This window comes from Folsomia candida, unplaced genomic scaffold (assembly GCF_002217175.1).
Source record: "Folsomia candida strain VU population unplaced genomic scaffold, ASM221717v1 Fcan01_Sc001, whole genome shotgun sequence".
Classification (NCBI taxonomy): Eukaryota; Metazoa; Arthropoda; class Collembola; order Entomobryomorpha; family Isotomidae; genus Folsomia; species Folsomia candida.
This window is the reverse complement of record NW_019091193.1, coordinates 4,073,401-4,094,473: the sequence shown is the minus strand read 5'-3', so window position 1 is coordinate 4,094,473 and position 21,073 is coordinate 4,073,401. Positions and strand designations below refer to the sequence as shown.

At 42.5% G+C, this 21,073-nt stretch overlaps 3 protein-coding genes across 3 annotated transcripts; 1 reads left to right on the top strand and 2 right to left on the bottom strand.

Annotated features, from left to right (window-relative positions):
• The first annotated feature begins 630 nt into the window (after nt 1–630).
• Nucleotides 631–5,150, top strand: LOC118434782. Its single transcript, XM_035849016.1, has 5 exons — nt 631–1,234; nt 1,536–1,817; nt 1,891–1,990; nt 2,249–2,427; nt 2,507–5,150. Exons 1-5 carry the CDS (start codon nt 863–865, stop codon nt 5,018–5,020), a joined length of 3,447 nt encoding a protein of 1,148 aa, XP_035704909.1. The 5' UTR covers nt 631–862; the 3' UTR covers nt 5,021–5,150.
• Nucleotides 5,151–6,309: 1,159 nt separating this feature from the next.
• Nucleotides 6,310–7,874, bottom strand: LOC110851545 (bacillopeptidase F). The gene is made up of 3 exons (XM_022099408.2): nt 6,745–7,874; nt 6,509–6,680; nt 6,310–6,437 (listed from the first exon to the last, which is right to left on the bottom strand). The coding sequence occupies exons 1-3, from the start codon at nt 7,834–7,836 to the stop codon at nt 6,397–6,399; spliced, it is 1,305 nt and encodes a 434-aa protein (XP_021955100.1). The 5' UTR covers nt 7,837–7,874; the 3' UTR covers nt 6,310–6,396.
• An 830-nt stretch (nt 7,875–8,704) lies between these two features.
• LOC110851466 lies at nt 8,705–14,935 on the bottom strand. Its single transcript, XM_022099285.2, has 5 exons — nt 14,538–14,935; nt 13,879–14,112; nt 13,510–13,603; nt 12,695–12,850; nt 8,705–12,124 (listed from the first exon to the last, which is right to left on the bottom strand). Exons 1-5 carry the CDS (start codon nt 14,871–14,873, stop codon nt 8,781–8,783), a joined length of 4,164 nt encoding a protein of 1,387 aa, XP_021954977.1. The 5' UTR covers nt 14,874–14,935; the 3' UTR covers nt 8,705–8,780.
• Nucleotides 14,936–21,073: the final 6,138 nt, after the last annotated feature.

Sequence of the window (21,073 nt, the reverse complement as noted above, 5' to 3'; positions counted from 1 at the left end):
ACTATAAATGAAATAACATCGATAACAGTGTTATCATACACGAAAGTGGATAAGCACATCTCTGTGCAATAGTTTTTGCCTTTAATTTTTATTTCCGAAATGGTTCTAAAGGTAAAAATTTCTGTTTAAAAATAAAATTTATTTATTGAAGTAATTTCATAGGCATCGGAGGGCATATTCTTGAAATACTTTATTACGAGCTTTATTTCACATACTTACACACTTAACTTCATCAGGCAAAGTTAAGAGAGAAAATTACGAAGTGTACATCATGACCAACTCATCTCTTTAACAATATTTGTTATCTTACATACGGGTCATGGCTATAAAATCGTGAGGACTAGTGTTGAATTTATTTATAATTTGATTTAAGTTTTGAATCCTTACATTGTTTCAGATATACGATTTTTTTTACATTTGCTACTTAGAAATACGAAACAAATTATTTGGATGTACATGGGAACTGATGGTATTTGCTTCATTGCTCAGCGGATAACATTCATCATAAATACACAAGTGACAAGTACTATGATTGAAGATGGGGTAAATGAGGGTCAATTTATTGGCCTCTCTGGCTCATTCCAGGCAATGGATAAAACTTGACTAAAGTGGCGATAAATGGTGCAAATTCGCTGTAATGGAAATTAAGTTTTCATGGAATTGATGCCTAATTGATAAGACTTACCAAGAATTTCATCGCTACTAGGAAATTGCTTTACCTCTCAGAAAATGGAATCTGACCAACAATCATGAAAATTAAAGCTTTAAAAGACAGTTTTACTCAATCTTTCCAAACTAATGGTCGAGTTTGATAAACAGCATCTTCAAAATATTTGCATATTTCGATCCATATTTCGCCAAAATGCTTACCAAAATTGCATTTCCTTCCATAATTTTGATCTCCTTATTCTTACCCCGAGCCACTTCAGATTGGCAAGTATCGGAAAAAGATAGCTGTGCAGAAATCTATTTCCAATCTGACCACGAAGGCAAATCCCTACAATTGAGGGATACGGAACAAATTGCGGATTTGAGTTATGCACGATCAAAATACTTTCATTCGGGTGGAACAGCAACAAATGGGTCAATGTCGCTAAAAATCCATTCCGGCTGCCATCTCGTCCTCGCCGATAAGACTTTCATGAAAGGGAAACAGTTTCTTTTTACGAGCGATGTGGATCATCTCGACGGAATGGCGTTGTCGCCAAAGTCGGCGGCGTGCACGTGTCCGCAGGTAAGTATTTAAATAAAAATTTGCGAAATTATAAAATATTAAATGATTAAAAACACGACCATAATTTGAGAACAAAAATACCATATTTTTTTTCTTTCAAAAAATTCCGATGAAATGGTGCACATTTCGGAAAACTTGTCAAGTTTTGTTTTCTCTGGAAAATTTGTGAACAAAAATCTCATCGTTTTCCAACTTTATCTTTTGCGGACTTTTGCATATTTCGTAATACTTAGCGGTTAAACTGATGTTTTCAATTTGTTAAAATTTGCAACAGCTTAATTAAAATTTCACATTTCCAAAGGTCTGCAAATGTTCCAACGCAATTTTACGAAACCGTGAGTGCGCGAGGGCGTACTTGGGTCAAGAGTGCGACAATTGTGACGCATATTTCACCTCGCTCCCACCCGAGGAGGACGGGGTGGTTCGACAGTTTCCTCCGAAATGGAGGGACGCCGTGGCCTCCCTCATTGTTCGGAGGGGGTGCGAATTAACGCTCAACACGGGAAATGCTACTTTCGAAGAAATCACCGTGTCGAATATTCTCGAGGAGGTTGGCAATCTCACGGTGAAGAATTTAGTCGAGGTAATTTGATGTCAAGAAAAACGAAAAATGTAAAAATTTTGCAATAATTACGCATGTAAATTTGATTTTACAGAGTGTGTGGAATTCAACAATTGTGAATTATAAGTGTCACTGCAACTCTTCATATGTCCAGAGGAGGCTGCCTAAACAGGATTCCGAGCAGGCCTCGAAATGTACGAGTAACTTGATTCATTTTATAATCATTTAATTAATTAGCGGAAGGTTAAACTGCGATCGATTTGTCCTTCATACATAAGTCTCGAACGAATGTGTCAACTTTTTAATTCTGTTTTCGTATGTGGACAATTAATTTTTAACTAACGAGATACTTTATTAGCCGACCTCTCAAGGGGTCACTTTGCTACTGCACTATATTTGTATTTATGTACCTGCATGTAAACATGTATTTATGTAGATGTTTTTCCATGCAGATCCAAAATTAATCTCCATCCCAAAATCGAAGCCAGAACTGCTCTCCCTCTTATCTCAAGATGAACTGAAAAATCATCCCGGCGTAATTTCCGCACTGCAATCCTTAAAAAATAAAAGGAGCTCACGGAACGCGTACATTTTGCTGTTGGGGACGACCGGAAGTGGTAAAAGTTCCGCGGTGAGTGACCCTCCTCAAAATTAATTAAAATTAGTGACATTTTTCCCATAATAATAATTTCTTCCATACCTCTCCACAGGTCAACATGCTTTTCGACCACCCCAACATCACCAAAGTCGGCGGTGTCCATTCCACCACGACGGACATTCACGAATTCCGAATCCGCCTCAAACTCGACGAACTGGGCATTTCCAACTCCGAACTTCGCGTCATCGACACTCCCGGCACTTCGGATACTCGCGGAATCACGCAGGACTCCAGATTCCTCGCCTCCCTGGAACAATTCCTCGACTCCCACGACGACCTGGCCACCTCCAAGCCAAACATTGTCCTCATCTTTGCCAAATTCAATGACAACCGATTCCGCGGGGAGGGCAGTTCCTTCGTCAAAATGCTCCGTACCATTGACCTCTTCAAGGACAGGATAATCGACCCCAAATTCACCAACGTCATCTTTGTCTTGACCCATTTCATGTCGGAAACTGCGTCCATCACTACAAATCCCACCGAGCGAATCACCGCGGTCAGAAAGGTCATCGAAGAATTTAGCACCCTCCCAAAACCGGTGCACATCGTGGTGGCAGAAAATAAACCGGAAGCTTTCCACCTCCCAAGTCTCAACGGTTTTTACGCCCTGCCCAATGGCGACCTCTACCCGCAAAATTTATTCAGTCAGATGCAACGCTCCCTGGTGACGAGTGGAGATCCCATTGGGGAAGCTGTGATACGAGTAGGGTTCAAAAATTCCGATTATTTCAACATTCTCGGCAAAACCTTCCCCCTCGTGGACCCCTCGAATGGCAAAGTTACGAAGTACATGGGAACCTTGAGCTCTTTCGATACCACGTCGACCTCTTCGCCCGTCTCGCAGAAATTGGCAGATTCCTACGCAAAGTTAGATGCCGGACTGAAATCCAGTTTTCCTGGAGTCCTCAGCCACCTGCAGAGAGCCCTGTTTCACAAAAATATCCAAACCCAGGCTCAATTACCGCAGACGAGAGCGGCAATTTTGAAATTCTTTGAAGATATCCCCCTCAACCCGGCGTCGTCCGCGTTGCTGCAAAATTCCTTTAATTTATCACTTCCCGTCCTCTCTACGGAATTACTCGTTGGCTGCGGGTACGACTTAATTAATGATGATGTCCTACCGACCCCAGTTTTTACCGTGAGTAATGTCACCCCAAGTGAAATCAACTTCCAAATCCCGAGCAGTTTCAAGGTAGAGTTGTACAATCGGATGGAAAATGTGTTTTTTATCCTGCCATCGAGAGACTCATATGTCGACGAACGACTCAAAAATCTCGGTCTTGAAGAGGACACTTTTCCCCCGGAAATTATCTCTCACTCGGGAAAATTAAAGGATGGTTATAACATTATGCAAACTAATGACGAAGAGAACGAACTTTCCTTGTCTGACGCCCCAAAATTATCAGCTGTCCTAGAGTATCACATGTTCCACATGAAATTAAGCGCAGCAGAGGTCGAAATTTCGGAAGAATTCGCCTCCACCGTTGAATCCCTGACTGCCCTGGATACCTCTGATTTCGCCTCTTTCTCACAGTGGGACACCTTCTTCAAAAAGTACGGCACCCACGTGGTCACCTCTGCCTTTGGCGGTGGGCGAGTAACCATTGAGGTCACTCTAGATCCTTCTTCGCCCTCTCTTCCCCCAACAAAAACCGAGCAGTACACGAAACTTACGGAATCCATGGCACAAATCGTGCAAAAATTGGCAGATAACCTGATCGGCAAGGAAATTTCCTCTCTAAATTATGCCGACGTCACCCACAAGGTCACATTCTCCGGTGGAGACCCAACCTACGCGTCCCTCCTGGACATTGACCATTGGCGAGATTCCGTCCACTACAATCCCATCATGTTATCCTCCGATTTAAAACTCCTCCCGATTTCCGAGCTCGTTAGACAAGCCTCACTTCCTCAAAAGGCTGACCTCATCGAGCTCGCGGCGACCCAACTGTTCAACGCGTCCCTAGTTTACATCCCTATCACTCGAGCAGCTAACCCGGCCGCAGGGGCGAATCGACAACACACCGTGTCCGGCAGTGACGCCGGCCTCGGTGGGTACGAATCCATCGCAGAATTCGCCTCCATTTTCAAAATCATGGCGGAAGAAGGGACCCGAATGCAGGACAAAATGTTGGCCGTCATGCAGCAGAGAGAAGCGGAATCCGCGCGACGAGAGGAGCTTGACAGACAAGAAAAATTACTGCAAAAACAGGTCGATCTCGAACAGGCGAGGCACGACAGGGCGGATGCCTTAGCGGAGAGAAGACTTGAGATGGAAGAAAATCAACTGCACGCCCAAAATTTGGCCAATTTGGAGGCAATTCGAGCTCAAAAGGCACAATTGCAAGCGGAGTTGGAAAACGAGAGGTTTATTGCGGATCAAAACGCGAACGATCAAAGGCAAGCACAATTGTATGGATTTATCAATGCGGAAAATGAGCGCAGATTGCAGGCAAATTTGAATAGAAAGTCCACCTGGGATAAAATTACGGACTTTACGGGGAAAATTATCAGCAGTGGGAGAGACGCGATGATGTCTGCGGCACCATTTCTTATGGGGAGATGATTAATCTGGAGAGATTTTAGGACGGTTGAAAAAATATATAACTTGTTAAAAAGTAGGATTAATATTTGGTCGACATAAGTTTTATCTTTTATTACTTTAGTTGTAAAATAAAATAATATTTTATTCGAAATGGTGCAATTTTCTTATATTTTTGCTAATAAATTTGACAAGTGCATATGGAAATTAATAATTTTCACAAGGCATATGTGCTATTACATGCAAGTAAAATGAGAAATTGATGCTGTGTGGAGAGCAATGCATACATTTTTAACAGAAATTTTAACTGGCATTTACACAAATACATACATAAATACACACATATACATACATATACATACGTACACATATGTATTTACATGTATTTATGTAGAAAAAACATTATGTAAATCAGTCATCATTTGAATAGATTATGCTTTTAATTAAATTTCTAAACGTAAATGTGAAAGGAACTGACACGGTAGCGGCGAGGCGAAATGAGACGTCTTTAATTTCATTCATCTCACAAAAATACTCGATTTGTCAGTTTCTCAACTTGCCTCTCTCTCGCTAATACTGCAAGATGTGAGTCATAAAATCGTCATAAAATGAGCCACATGTCCAAAGTTTCCAACATTTTTATTAATTCGGTTAAAAATTCCAGGTAACATTGTTCCCAAAATGAGACTACTACTTCACTCTTGACTTTATACTTGACACAAATTCGATCCAGATAAACCAAAGTTGAAAGTATGGGCATATAATCCGACATAACAACATGTGCAAAGAAAATAAGTAATTCCAACTTTGATTATCCATTTTTTTCAGTTATTTTATTAATTAGCGACATGAAGAATGTTTATTATTTAGTAAATTGTAATATGTATAAGTATTTTTTCACGCTAAAATTTTATTCTGCGCTAAAATCAAAATATTTTCTCACCGAGGTCACAAACTGGGCATGAATTTCCTTAAATATCAAATCTTGCCCCTTTCCGATGAACCCGTGCCCCACGAACTCTTGCGCATTCTCATCATCAAAATACAACGATAATTTCTTACTCGTCGCGGCATACAGTTTGGTCGCCATAAAAACTCCCTGCAACACGGTGGTCGCTTCTTCAGGGTCAAACGGCAGTGTAAATTTTTATTAAAGTGAATGCTCACTTGTTGCAAATATGTAATATGTATATATTTAATACCTAAATACATCTTATATATATATCATGATAACCTGAATATGTACATATGTATGCAAATATGCATGCACGTGTATTTATGCAAATATTTCCCTTAGAAGGTCAAGTTGATTAGTTTTGAAAATAAATTTTATTTATAACATAATTCCAATTTTGAAATAAATAATTTGGTTTGCTTAAAAGCAGTTGTGGTCGGTCAATTTAAAGTCCAAGAGCAGCAGCAACATCGATACGTCCGTGACCTGAAATTAGTGAAAGTACAATAACGTTTCTTGTCCGGATATTGCATGTCAATAATGGCGACAACTCTTACCTAAGGCATGATTTGGGAAATCTCCACCTTCCGGAAGTCCACAATTCCTGTCAGCGTTGGACAAGGTTGGGTGAACTGGCGTGGTGGTGAGGGCAGTGAAAATCTCGTCAAATCCCCAGCTTGGGTTGGCAGACATGAGCAGAGCGATGGCTCCAGCGGTGTGGGGGGTGGCCTATATTAGTAAATTTAAAAAATTAGTCAATAACTCAGAAACTAAAATATTCAGTGTAACCCACCATTGAAGTTCCGGACATGGTGACGTAATTGTTGGCTCCAGTTCCGCAAGACACGATGTTGTTTCCTGGTGCGGAGACTTCTGGTTTGAGTGCTCCTGCTGCGTTGGGTCCTCGGGAAGAGAAGGTCGCCATGGCGTCGGTGTCAGTGGTGGCTCCGACCGAGATAAGGTTGGGCTGATCTCCGGGAGAGATGACCGTCCTGCATCCCGGCCCTGAGTTTCCGATCGCAAAAACTGGAATGATTCCAGCCGATCGCCAGGCAGAGACAACCTGGTTGTACCACGGATTATTACTACCGCCGCCCCACGAGTTGGAGACGATGTTTGGTCTGGGATTCGCGGTCAAGACCCATTGGGCGCAGGAGATAAGGTTAGGCTCAGTTCCAGATCCTTGGTGGTTGAGTCCACGGCAGGCGACCCACTGGGCAGCAGGGGCGACACCGACACCATTTGCACGTCCAAGGACGGTTCCCGCGCAGTGGGAGCCGTGTCCTTGTTGGTCAGTTGGTCCGGCCGTGTTGTAGTACGGGTCGCTCCAGGCACCTCCGTACGCATCAGCGAGCGCAACGTGTCCAAGATTAACTCCGGTGTCGATGATGCAAACGACGGTACCTTCCCCTTGAGTGCGCGCCCAAGCTTCGGGTGCCCTGATTTTGGCAACGCCCCATTGGGCGTTTTGGGTAGCGTTGGTCTCAACGATGGATGGGGTCATTCGGACGGTGACTGGCTTACGGAGGGTGAATTCTCCGGGGGTGGCAGCCAAAGAGGCGAGAGTCTGGGAAGTCAAGCCTTTGACGTGGATGATGTTGGATCCCCAGTACGTCTGGGTCTCGAGGCCGAGGGAAGAAGCGACTTGGACGTAGGGGGCCTGAGCAGCGGAGGTGAGTCCTTGCAGGGAGGCGACGAGGGCGGACACCTTGGCATCACCGGAGAGGGACAAGAGCGATGGGTTGGACTGGACTTGGTCGACGATTGCGGGAAGTGCAAGGATCGCCTCGGTGGAACCTTGTTGAATGGCCAGGTTGAGGGCTGGGTCGACAGTGCCGGCGGCGGCGACTGCCAGGGTGGCAGCGAGGACGAGAAGCAACTTCATGGTGGAGCTGATTGGAGGTACTACTGGATTTTATGGTTCTGGAGCAGTGTGAGGAAGTGGGGAATTTGGAGCGCTTTTATACCAGAAGGGATGAATATGATAGGATATAAGAATTCGATCCTTTATTTAAAAGTTATATCATTTTTGGTGGAAGGGGTTCGATAAGCCGTTAATTGTTGCTCGGTGAGTGGGGAAATTCCAGTTTTAGTGGTCAGCTATGCTTGGTCCACTTCATTGACACATTTAATCCGAGGCGTGATTGAACACTGGAGTTACATAATTTTGTTTTATGAATATGCATTTGTTATTTCTCGGATTTTCCAATAATAAATTAATTCAATAATGCGGGTTGATTTGCGTATATCTTACGATTAGTTTTTAAAAGTCTAATATACGTTCTAAATATGTATTTATGTCAGTTATGTACTTATATCTGTATTGATGGGTTTCCCTCAACTCATAAATTTTATGATGTCAGGGAAAACCACCCCATTATGGAAATACCGATGACCATGCATAACTACGTAATATTTAAATATATCGGTATGTTATGAAATATTTAAAAGTCTAATTCTGTCGGATTAAGCGATCAGTGAATACTAATATTTATTTACATTATGTTTTCATTCATTATTAAATATGTATGTAACTCATAAGTAAATAGTTTCACAATGGATTGGACTAATCGATAAGTATGCTATTGCTGAGTACATATGTACATATAAAATATTTACGGCATTTATAATTCCACCGCCACCCCCACCCAAATCCACCTCTTCAAAAGTAAACTTTCTCCTCTAATCCTGATTCGCACCAAGCGACAATTTTGATCAATTCATGCTAAATGAGTTATTTAGAGTTTGCTTTATTAATTAGACATGTCAAGAATGAAATTTATTAGTAAATTGTAATATACGTAAACTTTTTGTCACACTAGTTAAATTTTATTCTGCGCTAAAATCAAAATATTTTTTAACCGAGGTCACAAACTGGGCATGAATATCCTTAAATATTAAATCTTGCCCCCTTCCGATAAACCCATGCCCCACGAACTCTTGCGCATTCTCGTCATCAAAATACAACGATAATTTCTTGCTCGTCGCGGCATACAGTTTGGTCGCCATTGCGCCGAGTGTCGGATTATTGAAGACTCCCTGCAGCACGGTGGTCGCTTCTTCCGGGTCAAACGGTAGCTCAATTGACCCGTCATCGTCACCAGCTGACGAGATCAACCTCTTCAAATCCACCTTAACAAGCGCTTCCTCAACTTCGGCCGTAATCAGGTCAATCTTTTCCATAACTTCCATCGTGTACGGAACATCGCCAAAGAAAGCGAGCTCCTCCGTGTAGAAAATTTTGAACAAAACACCCATCGCGTGCGGCCACTTGTCCAGCGGTGGCGTTTCATGTCGACAAACGTACCCGTTCGCGATATAAGTTCCGGAGGGGTTGTCCACCTGCAAAAAGTAGATCAGTTCATCCTCCGAATGCGGGGATGGATCCGTGTAAACTTGAACGGTCGCGCTACCCAGGAATGTAGCGTTTTTGGGGTCGAGTTTTAAAACTTGGAATGGTTCCCCATACTGCATTTCCTGCACGGGGATGAATTCCATGAGAGGATTTTGTCTGAGGAGGAGAGGCTTGTCTTTCACGTAGAATTGGAGCCCAGAATCATTATTATTCGTCGGACCGGCCAAAATGTGACTCTCGGTGAAGAAAAAGGTCTCATTATCGAACCCATGGAATCCTTGAGATTGCAAAAATTCGTACGAAATTCCCACGACGGTGGTCGGATTGAGGTTGTGGTCTAAAATGACGTCCCCCACTTGCAAGGACTCCACGGGCTTGGACACTTCGCCCGCGTGGATCAAAGTTCCTCTCCTCAAACAGGACGATGGCGGTGGGGGTTTATTGATGATGGCCACCATAAGGTCGTGATCTCTTTGTTGTTGGGCGGCACGTGCGCTGTTAATCGCGGCTTGTTGCCTGGCCTGTTCGGCTCTCCAGTTCTGTTCCGCCGCTGCTGTGGCGTTCATCATATCGAGCAATTTCTGCTGTCTCGCGGCCTCTTGGGTGCGACGCTCGTTTTGCTCCAATCTGGACATGTTGTACTGAAATTCTTGCTGGTGTCTTTCCCAGGCGCGCTGTTCGCGGGTTTCGTTCGCTCTCCGTTCTTCCTGCAGGCGTCGATCCGTCTCGAATTTTGTCATCATTAGTTCGAACCTTTTATTCGATTCGGCCGTCTGGTTGAGCATCATTTGAATAATTGCGGTAAATCCTTGGTTCGATTGAACGGGGAGGACGGAGTCTCGGTCGCCTTGGATGACTTGATTGACAGGTTTCGGTTTGTACTTGAGGTCGGAGTGGAAATAGAGCGAAGTGGCGGTCGCAACGGCGGCGGTGATGTTTTGCCGGGTTCCGACTTTTTTCGCAATTTCGCCAATCGGTACGAGACCCATTTCTGTTGTTAAAATGGTTGGATTTAGTTGGAGGGAATTTTTCCAATCGGCCAAAAGAGTGGAGGCCTCGTCTAAATTCATTTTTGTCAAGTCGGTCGTGTGATACTTGGCGTCGCCACCTCGAAACTTGAGCTGATGAGAGATTCCGTCTCGCACGACGAGACCGGAAGTGCTATTTCCGCTGCTCAATCCTTTAATAGACACGAGATCCTCGGCGAATTGGATAACGTTAAAAAGTGCGTTCGTAATGGCGGAAGTTTCGCATTTTTTCGAGCTTCTCAACGTAATCTCGATAGCGCCACCGCCATAAACCGACCTGACCACGTGGGTGCCATAATTCTCGAAGAAGTTCACCCACACGTTGACATTGTCGTGATCCGTCTCATTATAAACGGGGAGTTGGAGGAGAATCTTTTTGAACGCGTCGGATAACGCGGGCTTATCGTTGAGGACGAGTTCAAACATACGAATTTCTCGAACCGCGGTAATAACGCAGCCCGAATCGGTAAAAGATTCCGATTCGATGTTAAAACCGGGTCGAATTTCCCCAGTGAAACGATCAATCCCGATTTTACCGGAAATTCCCAATTTTTCCACACGGTTTTGCAAATATTGCTCTCGAGTTGGGTAGAACTGGATGAAGTCCGTCACCTTTTTCTCCACGGAGCAGGTGAGGATGGAGGGGAACAAGTAGCCAATGTCGGAAGTGGTCGGTTCCCCCAAGAGAAATGGTGTCCTGCTCAGTGGGAGGTCTTTAAAGACGTGAAAACTATGCCCGGCAATGACATTGAGTGGAAAAGCGGGCGGCGATATTTTCAAGGCGTCCTCCAGAAGAAATAATATCGCCTCATTCTGTCTGAGTGACGTCATTAATTGCAAAATTCCCAACGTGGTTTGTGGAATGTCTTCCTCACTCCGAATATTTCTAAGGTTCAAAGCCTTCTGCAAATAGGGGAGTGAATTTTGAAATTTTTGCTGCAAAACGGGGTCCATTTTTTGGTACGATTTCTCCAAAATTTGTGAAATTGGGGTATTTTCTGCATCGATTATGGCATCCACTAGGATTTTATAGTACTCGGAGACCTTCTTATTCCCTTTGGAGACGAGTTTATAAGTGGAACCGGATATATTGAAATTATTTGAATTTCTAAATGCCGTTCGAATAACGGCATCGCCAATTTCATCACCGGAACTTTGCGTCAATTTTTGAATCTTGTCGAACAAATTTCTCGGGTAGAGGTCGCCATTGGGCAGTTTGTAGTAGCCGTTGACGAGCGGGAGGTTGTGTTCGGCAGCTTTGTTCTCCGCGACCGCAATGACGATAGGCTTCGGATACATGGTGTATTCTTGAATGACCTTTTTGAATTCGAGGAGTCGTTCCTTTGGCCGATTTTTTATGGTGTCCGTTTCCGAACAGAAATGTGACAATACGAAAACGATGTTGGAATAGGAGGCGTCTGTTATCCGATTTTTGAAGGATTCGATTCCACGCAGCATTTTGACAAACATGGATCCCACCCCGGAAAATCGGTTGTCTGTGAATTTGTGAAAGATAAAGACGACGGTTGGGATTTTGTTGTGGAGTTCTTCATGGCTTGAGAGATATTCGTCGAGGGTGGCGAGAAATTTAGCGTCCTGTTCCAATCCGCGCGTGTCAAGGAGACCCGGCGTGTCGATGACGCGAAGTTCAGAGTTGGAAATTCCCAGTTCATCGATGGGAATGGGGATGCGGAATTCGTGAATGTCCGATGTGGTCGAGGTGACTCCGCCGACGGCGGTTACGTTAAGGTTGTCGAAGAGGAGGTTAATCGCGCTGCTTTTTCCGGAACCTGCAGAATAAAATTGATAAGGGACTGTGAAAAAAAAGATGGTGATGGATTTGGCAGGGGTGAAATCCTGTCCTTCCCGTGTTAATTATAACATGGGGTATATGGGGCATGCCAGAGAGGTATGGGTAAAAATTCTCAGAACATCTATCATATACCTTGCGTATGGCCCTTAACTAATTCGAGATTTATGTATGGTTCAGCGGTGGCTAAAATACTTTGTCAGAATACAGTATTTTGAACTGATGGTCAGTGCTACATACCAACAACCAAGGACTTTGTATTTCGAGGGCTATTACGTCACGCCTACAAAATATTGTTGTCACTTTTTGACGTAATAACCCTGCCTGGAAGAAGGGAGCTCAAAATACTGTAATTTGACAAAGTACTTATTTAAGCCACCTCTGATCCATACATAAATTAAATTAACTATAGGTCGCTCATAAAGAATGTGATAGATTTTCAGATAAGTGTGTCCCCTATCCCTCTCGTGTAACCAAAATCCCCCGTGTTATAATTAATACGGGAAGGATATGGTATTTTATGGGGTAAGTGTAAAGGTAGAAAGGTCACCTGTTGATCCCAAAGTGATAATGTAGGCGTTGCTAGTGCTTCGTTTATTTTTGGCAGAATTCATGGCGGCGAGGAGTCCAGGATGGCGACCTGCTTTTCCCTGAATCATTCGACTTACTTCCTCAATCGTGCTCGGAATAGTGATCATTTTCGGATCTTGATAAAAAATGTGGGAAATGAAAAATTATTGCAAATTACAATGGGCATATTCACGTCAACGTATATTTTGCATCATAACTCATTTAGTAAACAGTTTGCAAAATGAACAACAACCTTACGAAATAAAATCGTTAAAAAATTTCCTGTGTAAATTTGAAACAAAAACTCCAATCTTTTTCAGCAAAATTCTGTGCAAATGTTTGCAAATTTCGTAAAACTTGGCAGGTTAACTAGGTTTGACTGACAATGGAGGCGCAAACCATGTTCAGCCCAGATAATTTTTTGACCTTATTAGTTTGAAAGAGCAACTCTTTACAAACAACATTTGGTCCGGCACTTGGGCAGATGCGCAAATTTCAATACGTTATGGGCGCCGCAAGTTCGCAAAAACGCACGATTTTTTGGGCAATGCCCAGCGCGAGCTCAACTTCGTGCGTTTTTGCGAACTTGCGGCGCCCATAACGTATTGAAATTTGCGCATCTGCCCAAGTGCCGAACCAAATGTTGTTTGCAAAGACTTGCTCTTTCAAACTAATAAGGTCAAAAAATTATCTGGGCTGAACATGGTTTGCGCCTCCATTGTGAGTAATTTGCGAGATTTACGAGATTTGCCGTGAATATGGGTAATATTTTTGCAAGATATGTTATGTCCATACATGTTGGTGGTCGAGGAGGTCGCGTGGGTGGAATATACCGGGTTTGGTCACATTCGCACGTGTACGAGCCAATTGTCCCTTCATAATTCCAGTGCTGTAAATAATACCTGCCATTTAGCATAATTGTGCAAAAATATTCATGTGTAATAAGCCACCTAGCGACAATGACCTTATTCTACATAATTGTACCTCATTTACATAGCATGTAATTTGCAAAATTTAAAGATGCCGATTTTCTGGGTAAAATTGGAAACAAATACCCAATTGTTTTCTACCAGAAAGTTTATAAAAATGTTGCGAATTTCGTAATATTTGCCCATTTGCGATTAAGGCTTTCGTTAACTCGTTAAAAAATATGTAAATGCATACGTCTTCCGAGTCATCCACCACGATCTCGTCTCCGTCGTGGTCTTCCTGTGGAAAGATGGTCAACGTGCACCCACTCCGCACTTTAATTGTTTGCTTCCCAGTCTGAAATCCTTTATGAAAAGTGGGTTTAGAGCCGACAAAATCTGTGTACGGAGGATTACAAAAGTTGCAGCCTTCAAAGTACAGTCGGGCACAGGTGGACTGCCGCATCTTGATGTCCGCGCATGAGCAGTTCTAAAAGAAATAATTTATATGGCGTCAAAATTGCGTCAAAATGAATTTTGCACGTAAGGAAATAAATGCATCCTGAAATTTATTATATGTAACATTGGTCATATATATGACATATATACATACATTTGTTCGAAAATATAGTGGCATAAAAAAATGGCCAGCATCTTTGGCATTTTTTTAAAATAAGAAGTGTCGAATTTATTCCAATTAAACCAATTTTCATTGTTCACTGGAAGTGATCGATCTTTTGTCATTATTGGGCATGGAATAAAAATATTTTGCATATATTTAGTTACAAATTTATGGCAACATTGGCCTGATATGGAAATCCGTGGGGTACCTATATGTTAGTCCAGCCCAACTCTCGAAGATACATACATATGTACATATGCACCTCTTCAAATATAAATTAAGTTCGTGTGTACCTTGCTACATTCGCAACTCGCCGAGAGGAAGTGTTCTCCAGGTTGAATTTGGCTGTGTCGATGTGATTTACACTCCCCCATGAAGTTCGTGTCGTTACAGGTCCTCAACACGCAGCCGGGTTCGAGGTAAAATGATGCCGTATCGTTCCAAACGGTGTCCACGGTGAAGTGCTCTTCCTCCAGGTTGGTGAAATAGGCGCCGTCCAGCATGGGAAACTTGTCCCCAGAGTAATTTCCCCCCTTGTACAGAAGGGAACAAACGGTCTGCGCGGATGCTGCATTAAGCAGGTGGCAGAGGATCGCTACTGCGACAAGTACAACGTGATGGAGTCGCATTGTTGTAAGAAAAAACTTAGAAATTTTGAACCGTGAGGATAATAAGACGACTCAACTTGGCGAAGTTCTAGCCAGAAATGAACAAGTATTTAACCAACGAGCTTAGAAGAGACGTGAGAGAAAATTTGGGTGAATTTCGCAGAAATTGATAACTGCTGGAGATTGATGTGATTTCACTCAAATTACTAAGTATTTGCATAAATTGCGAATCAAATCAAGTATTCATAAAGCTCACCACGTGTGAGTATGTACATACATAATTATCAGATATCACTTTTCATCGCTTTATGCATTGAGATGTATTTCTTACTTGGTAAAAGTAGTTAAATTTGTTGTTGAAATGTATTTACTAATAAGATTGTAAAATTTCATTGAATTGAAAATGCTAAAAGTAATAAATCACAATTTTGCAGAAAGTAAGATTCACGGGTTTGATTGATAAATTTATCTACTAAAAAAGACTCGAATGAAAGGAAGATTAAAATGAAACCGCAATAAATAAAACTCTGCGACAACTAATAAGTAACGACTTGTTGACCCATCATGATACGATATACATTCATCTGTAAATATTTACATACATATACCCAAATTCCAGTAAATGAGTAAATCTTGTGTAAATTGACGATACAGAGGGTGTCCGCAGTTTATATGAACAGTATGAATTACCTTATAACTTCTGAACACGATGACTGTGAATTACTTTAGCGACCTCAATGTATTCTGCATTCTTCTTAGCAACAAGTCTGAGTCTTGGTTTCCAACTTCCAAACACATTTCGACGCGTTTCAGGGGAGACAAGATCCCATTCTTGATTTTGAACTTTCCAAAGCCCAACCAAAGTTTATGACTTCCTCTTGAAAATGCTTTGTTTCAGGCATCCAAACCCGAAAAAATCCATCTGACCCGTGCCAGATTACTGAATATGGACCTCGGAATAAGATGTCGAGGTCATTCCGATTTTTTTGTTTAAATCTTGGGCGTCATAATGGGTAAACTCCGCAATATATAAAAATGTTGTGTTGTGCCGACTGCAAACTTTGTCGAGCTCCCCAAAGGTACTTTTATGGAATTGCGAAATTCAAAAACTTGTGTAGAACATTGTCCATGAAGTACATCGACTTTATTTTCACATTATACCAGACAGGTATCAATGCTAGCATTCCACGGACCGTCATTGCGCAAACCACGAGGAATCAGTCAGACAATTTTCCTTCTTCTCAGACCCATAGCTTGAAACCTGCTTCCGGTCCTTTATGCACTAAATTATTGTTATCAAGTTGCAGTTTTGGATGTAGCAGAGTGTCCCCTCCAACGTGACGACAAATTCGGAATTTTTACTCCCAACATGACCTTCAAACAGCCTCCGACTGTTAGTTTTTTGTTTACAACATTGGATAATTTTAGTGTTCTGAATTTCGCCTTCCTAAGGACTGCTTTTTCAAAGTTGTGATTTATAATACGATTAACGTGTTCAGGAGGCATCTGGGATTGTGTTGTGACCTTTGCTTGGTCAGAGGATTCTCACTGAGAGGGAGGCGGTCATTTTGCTTGAGGGTGGGAGAATTCGTCGTTTTGAGGGGTATCCATTTTTAGATATACATTGGTCGGATTTAACTAATTACCATCGTTTTCTTGCAAACTTGATGAAGGGATATATGGGGGACAAGATAAGATGGGTTTCAGATTTTTGAATAATCGTTTGGGCACTTTCCGCGGCCAAGTTAGCTTCGGAAACAGGTTTTACGATTCCCCCACTTTGGGGTCACTTTTTGGGGCCACCTTTGAAGATAGAAATTTGAAACTTTGCACAGGTGTTGTCATGACCTTCGAGTCCGTGCTTGCCAAATTTGGCGCCAATTGGATCATCCGTTCGCATGTTACCCGTGTAAATCTAGTGTTCATATAATCTACGGACATCCTGTAATTCGTACAAATTCGCAGTAATCACGCTTTCTTGGAATTGATTCTTGATTGATGGGGCTTTTCTAAGAATTTTACCCCTTCTTAGAAAATCTTCCTGACTTAAATAACTAAACGGAGGTTGATTAACATTAGTAAGAAACACGAGTACACGGAAATCTGTCCCCAATTTAATAAGAGATCAGTTAAACTTGTCTCAATCATCTTTTGGATTGCGATCCGTCAACCAAACAACTTGGCTCAATCCGAGTTCAAAATGAAGCAAAGTTCTTGTTGCTACTTCGTTTTGGTCATAGTAATTTTTGCAATTGCAAATAACGTGAATGGTAATTTTTTCTAGTAAAATTAATTAGAGGATTTTTTACGTAATTATGTATTAATTTAATTATGATTATTATTGTGGGCAGGGTTGGAGTGGAATTCGGAAAATGCGACGATTCTTGTCATGGGGCGAAGTGGGGCTGGCGTGTCGTCAACGGTACGTTACACCAATTTTTTTAATATGCAATACTATAAAAACATGGGAAAATGTTTATTATCCAATAATATTTATCTAATACAAAAATTTCGAATGATAAAATTCAATGAGGTATTTTTTTGTAGTCCAATTTTTTAACACTAACTTTGAAGCACTGAGAAAATTTTACGTATCGGGACGTAGAAGAAACATGTACATCTTTTAAATAATAGCTTAAGTATGTATGTAAATATGTAGATGTAAAGAACTGATACTAAACTTATGGAGACCTGTAAATATTGAAAAATTTTGGAAAACTATTTTGAAATTTTTATTATCTGTAAGAATTAGAAGAAAATACGCAAATTTTGGCCTCATCAAATGAAAACTTGAAAATAAAACAAACATCCGCCGTAGATTATTATGTTAATTTTACTGTCTTTAAACAATTCAGGTGAAACAAATCCTCGGCCCAGGCGCAGAAATCACCCCAACTCCCCCAATTTCCGGAAAAGTAATCGAATATGAAATCCAACTCGGCCAAGTATCATCACCCAATTTCCTAAAAATTGTCGACGTCGCTGGTCTCGTCGACGGAACGACGCCAGAACAAGACGCCGCCACGATATCCGCTCTCACCACGTACGCTCAAACGAACCCTTCCGTCCCCAACTTTCTCCTCGTCGTATCGAGAATCGACGATTCTCGATTTCACGACAAGAAATCAATCTTTACCAAAACTCTGGATAGAATTTCTACCTTTCTCTCGAGCCAATACGGCCCCAACTTTTCCACGAACAGTGGCGTCATCCTCTTAACCAGACTCCTCGGCGAATTTCCCGACGTCCAGAGGCGACCTCAACGCAAAATCGACCAATTCAAAGCTACCGTTCGAGAATTTACTAATTTCTCCCAAAATATCGGCATCCTCGTCGGGGACAATTTAGCATCAGAAAACGGGGCCGAGATGCAGGACGGATTTTACAAACTGCCCAATAAGCAGCTCTACCCTAAAAATGTGCTTGATTCATTCCTAAATATTTCCAATCACACCGACCCCGTCGGGTATTCCGCAATCCATTCATTTCTACAAATGCGATCTACCCTCGAAAAGTACCCCGTCGTACGGACCGCATTCAACCAAACTGGGACAACCAATGGGGAACTACTCTCGCAAATTATGGCGTCCGAAACTGGCCTTACCGGCTCCGAGATTAGTCGTCACCTTCAAACAGCCTTTGATAAAATGACCCCTTCTGATCAAACTTTGGCTCGCTCGGACCTCATCCGACTGCAAGGTCACTTCCAGTCGGTCAGCATCACGAAGCTCTCCCACCTGCCCACCACTCTTTTACAGAAGGTCAACTTTTTCCAAAATCTGGGCGTCCAAAGCAGCTCGACGTATCGCTTGTTGGACTCCGCCTTTGGGTTGAGGATGTCGCACATGGTGCAAAATCCGGTCGTCGGATATGGCTATGATGTCGTAAAGGATGAGATGATCTTGAGTAGGTCACCCTTCTCGAGAAATACGACATGGGAGGAGAGTCCGTTAGGGTATAAAATTCCGAATTTCGTGACGTGCTCCTTCCTCGAGGGGGAGGATCCCGTAGTCAAAAATTATTCTCATTTTGTCCCCGAGTTAAAAAACTATGCCTCTCTGCGACTCAAACTTTTAGAGTTTGAAAACTCTGAGAATTTTAACGTGTCCAATTTTCAAGGTCCGGTTCGTACCGGGTTTACCGTTTCTGACAACGAGGCGGACGAGTCTGTCGCCCAGTTGTCCGTGGTGCAGGAAATTCATAAAGTTCGGTGCGAATTGACGACTAATTTTGGTCTGGATGATGAATTTCGAACCAGTATAAGGTCTCTAAAAGACTTTGATTCCTCCGTGGAGGAAAGGGTGAATGAGTGGAACTCATTTTTTAACAAGTTTGGGACTCATATAGTGTCTCGAGTTTATGGCGGTGGATATTTTACCGGAATTGTGGTTATCGATGGTTCGATAAGGGACGTGTTGCCGAGTGAGGGTTCAATTTCTCAAAGTTTTCGAGAAATGTTAACCTTCCATGGGTTAAGTTATGTCGGAGGGGCTACGGCATCCTACACATTTTTTGGTGGTGTGAAACCACCCCGGTTAGAGAATTTGGGAGAGACGAATAATTCTGCGGAGAAGGAGGGATTGTTTTCCACTTGGAAAAATAGTTTAAAATTGGACCCCGTCATGTTATCGTACGACTTAAAACTAGAGCCGATTAGTAAATTTGTTAAAATGGTGGATTCTCGGATAGGACAAGAGGTGGAGAGGGTTTTGGCAATTTTTATCCAAGAGGGACTAACCTACAGGAGAAAAAAAGGGGCGATAAATCCGGGCAATAAGATTGTCCTGAGACGACCGACATCCACCACCACAACGACAACTACGCCACCACCGCCGCCACCGACGACAACGACACCAACACCACAAATTTCCCACGTGACACCGACAACTATAAGAAATCCATACCATTTTGAACCTATTACAGAGCAATCCACGGTGCCGATTACGACACGATATTCTCCAAATTTCGACACTTATACCCCCAAACCAACGAAACGTGCAATAACGACGAATCACCATCAAAATCGACCCCCATCAACACACCTGATAAACCAAGATACCGTCAATTATGACCCAATAACCCAAAGACCCGCAGAAATCTCCCCCACAATCCGAACCACACCTTCCTGCCCTCCCCGACCACGGGACGGAGTAGACTACCGCGACACAGTCGTAGGTCAAGGTTACCACGTGATAAAGGATGTCATCCTCCCCACCAGTCCGCTCGATCCTTTCAGTACCCCCCGAAAACCTAAGCATGGTCTCAGTCTCCACCGTTTCGTCGAATTTCAAAACTATTCTCAACCTTGTACCGCGGGTTATTTCAAAAAATACAAGACTTTCAAGTCTTACGTGCTAGACAAACTTAATTCGGGCGAGATCAATCCCGACCACGTAGTCATCTCTGTGCCAACCAGCTTTCCTCGCAGCGTACGACCCGGAAATATCATCGTCGACGAAGAGGGTGACCCCGTTTTAGACTATTTTTCCTTGTATTGGGAAGTAAGAACGGGAAAAATGTCGATAAGTTTATCCGACTTGACAACATTTTTGAAGAATAATGGCAATTCTTACTTTCTCCGAGATCTCCGTGATTTGCCGGAGCTTGGGTCTGAATGGCAAATTAAGTGTGACGAAAAGAGGAGGTGGACACAATTTTTTGACCGCTATGGGACACACGTCATCACTTCGGCGTACACGGGGAGGTCTGAGGAGTTGAAATTGTTCGATGTAAATCTGAGCAAAGGCATGTCGCAATTGCCGAGATTGTACAATGTCGGTTGTGTTGATAAAACAACGGATAAATCTCCCGAGATTGGGAGGGTGTTGAGGTCACGGTTTAGCATGAAGTGGACAAAATTATCGTCACTGGTGATGAATCCGGTAGAGGGGTTCAAGCTTGATTGGGCGTATGGTTTTTTACTTCGGGGCAAGTTGGACTGTTGAGTCGGATTTTAGCTGAGGTATTGTTGCCTATAATTTGTACGTCTTAAGTAGAAAATTAATAAAAACTGATGTAAAAAAATTAAATAAAAAATTGAACGATTGATTTTTGATTGGATTTTGCGTTATTTTTTATATTTGTAACCATACTTTTTGCAAGATTTGTATGTCATTTCATGAGACGTCTCATCTCGCCTCATTAACTTGCCAAGTAATTAGGTTGCTTGGTTAAACTCTCCATCACCACTCGATCACTATGTTTAGTGCGTAAGAGGATGA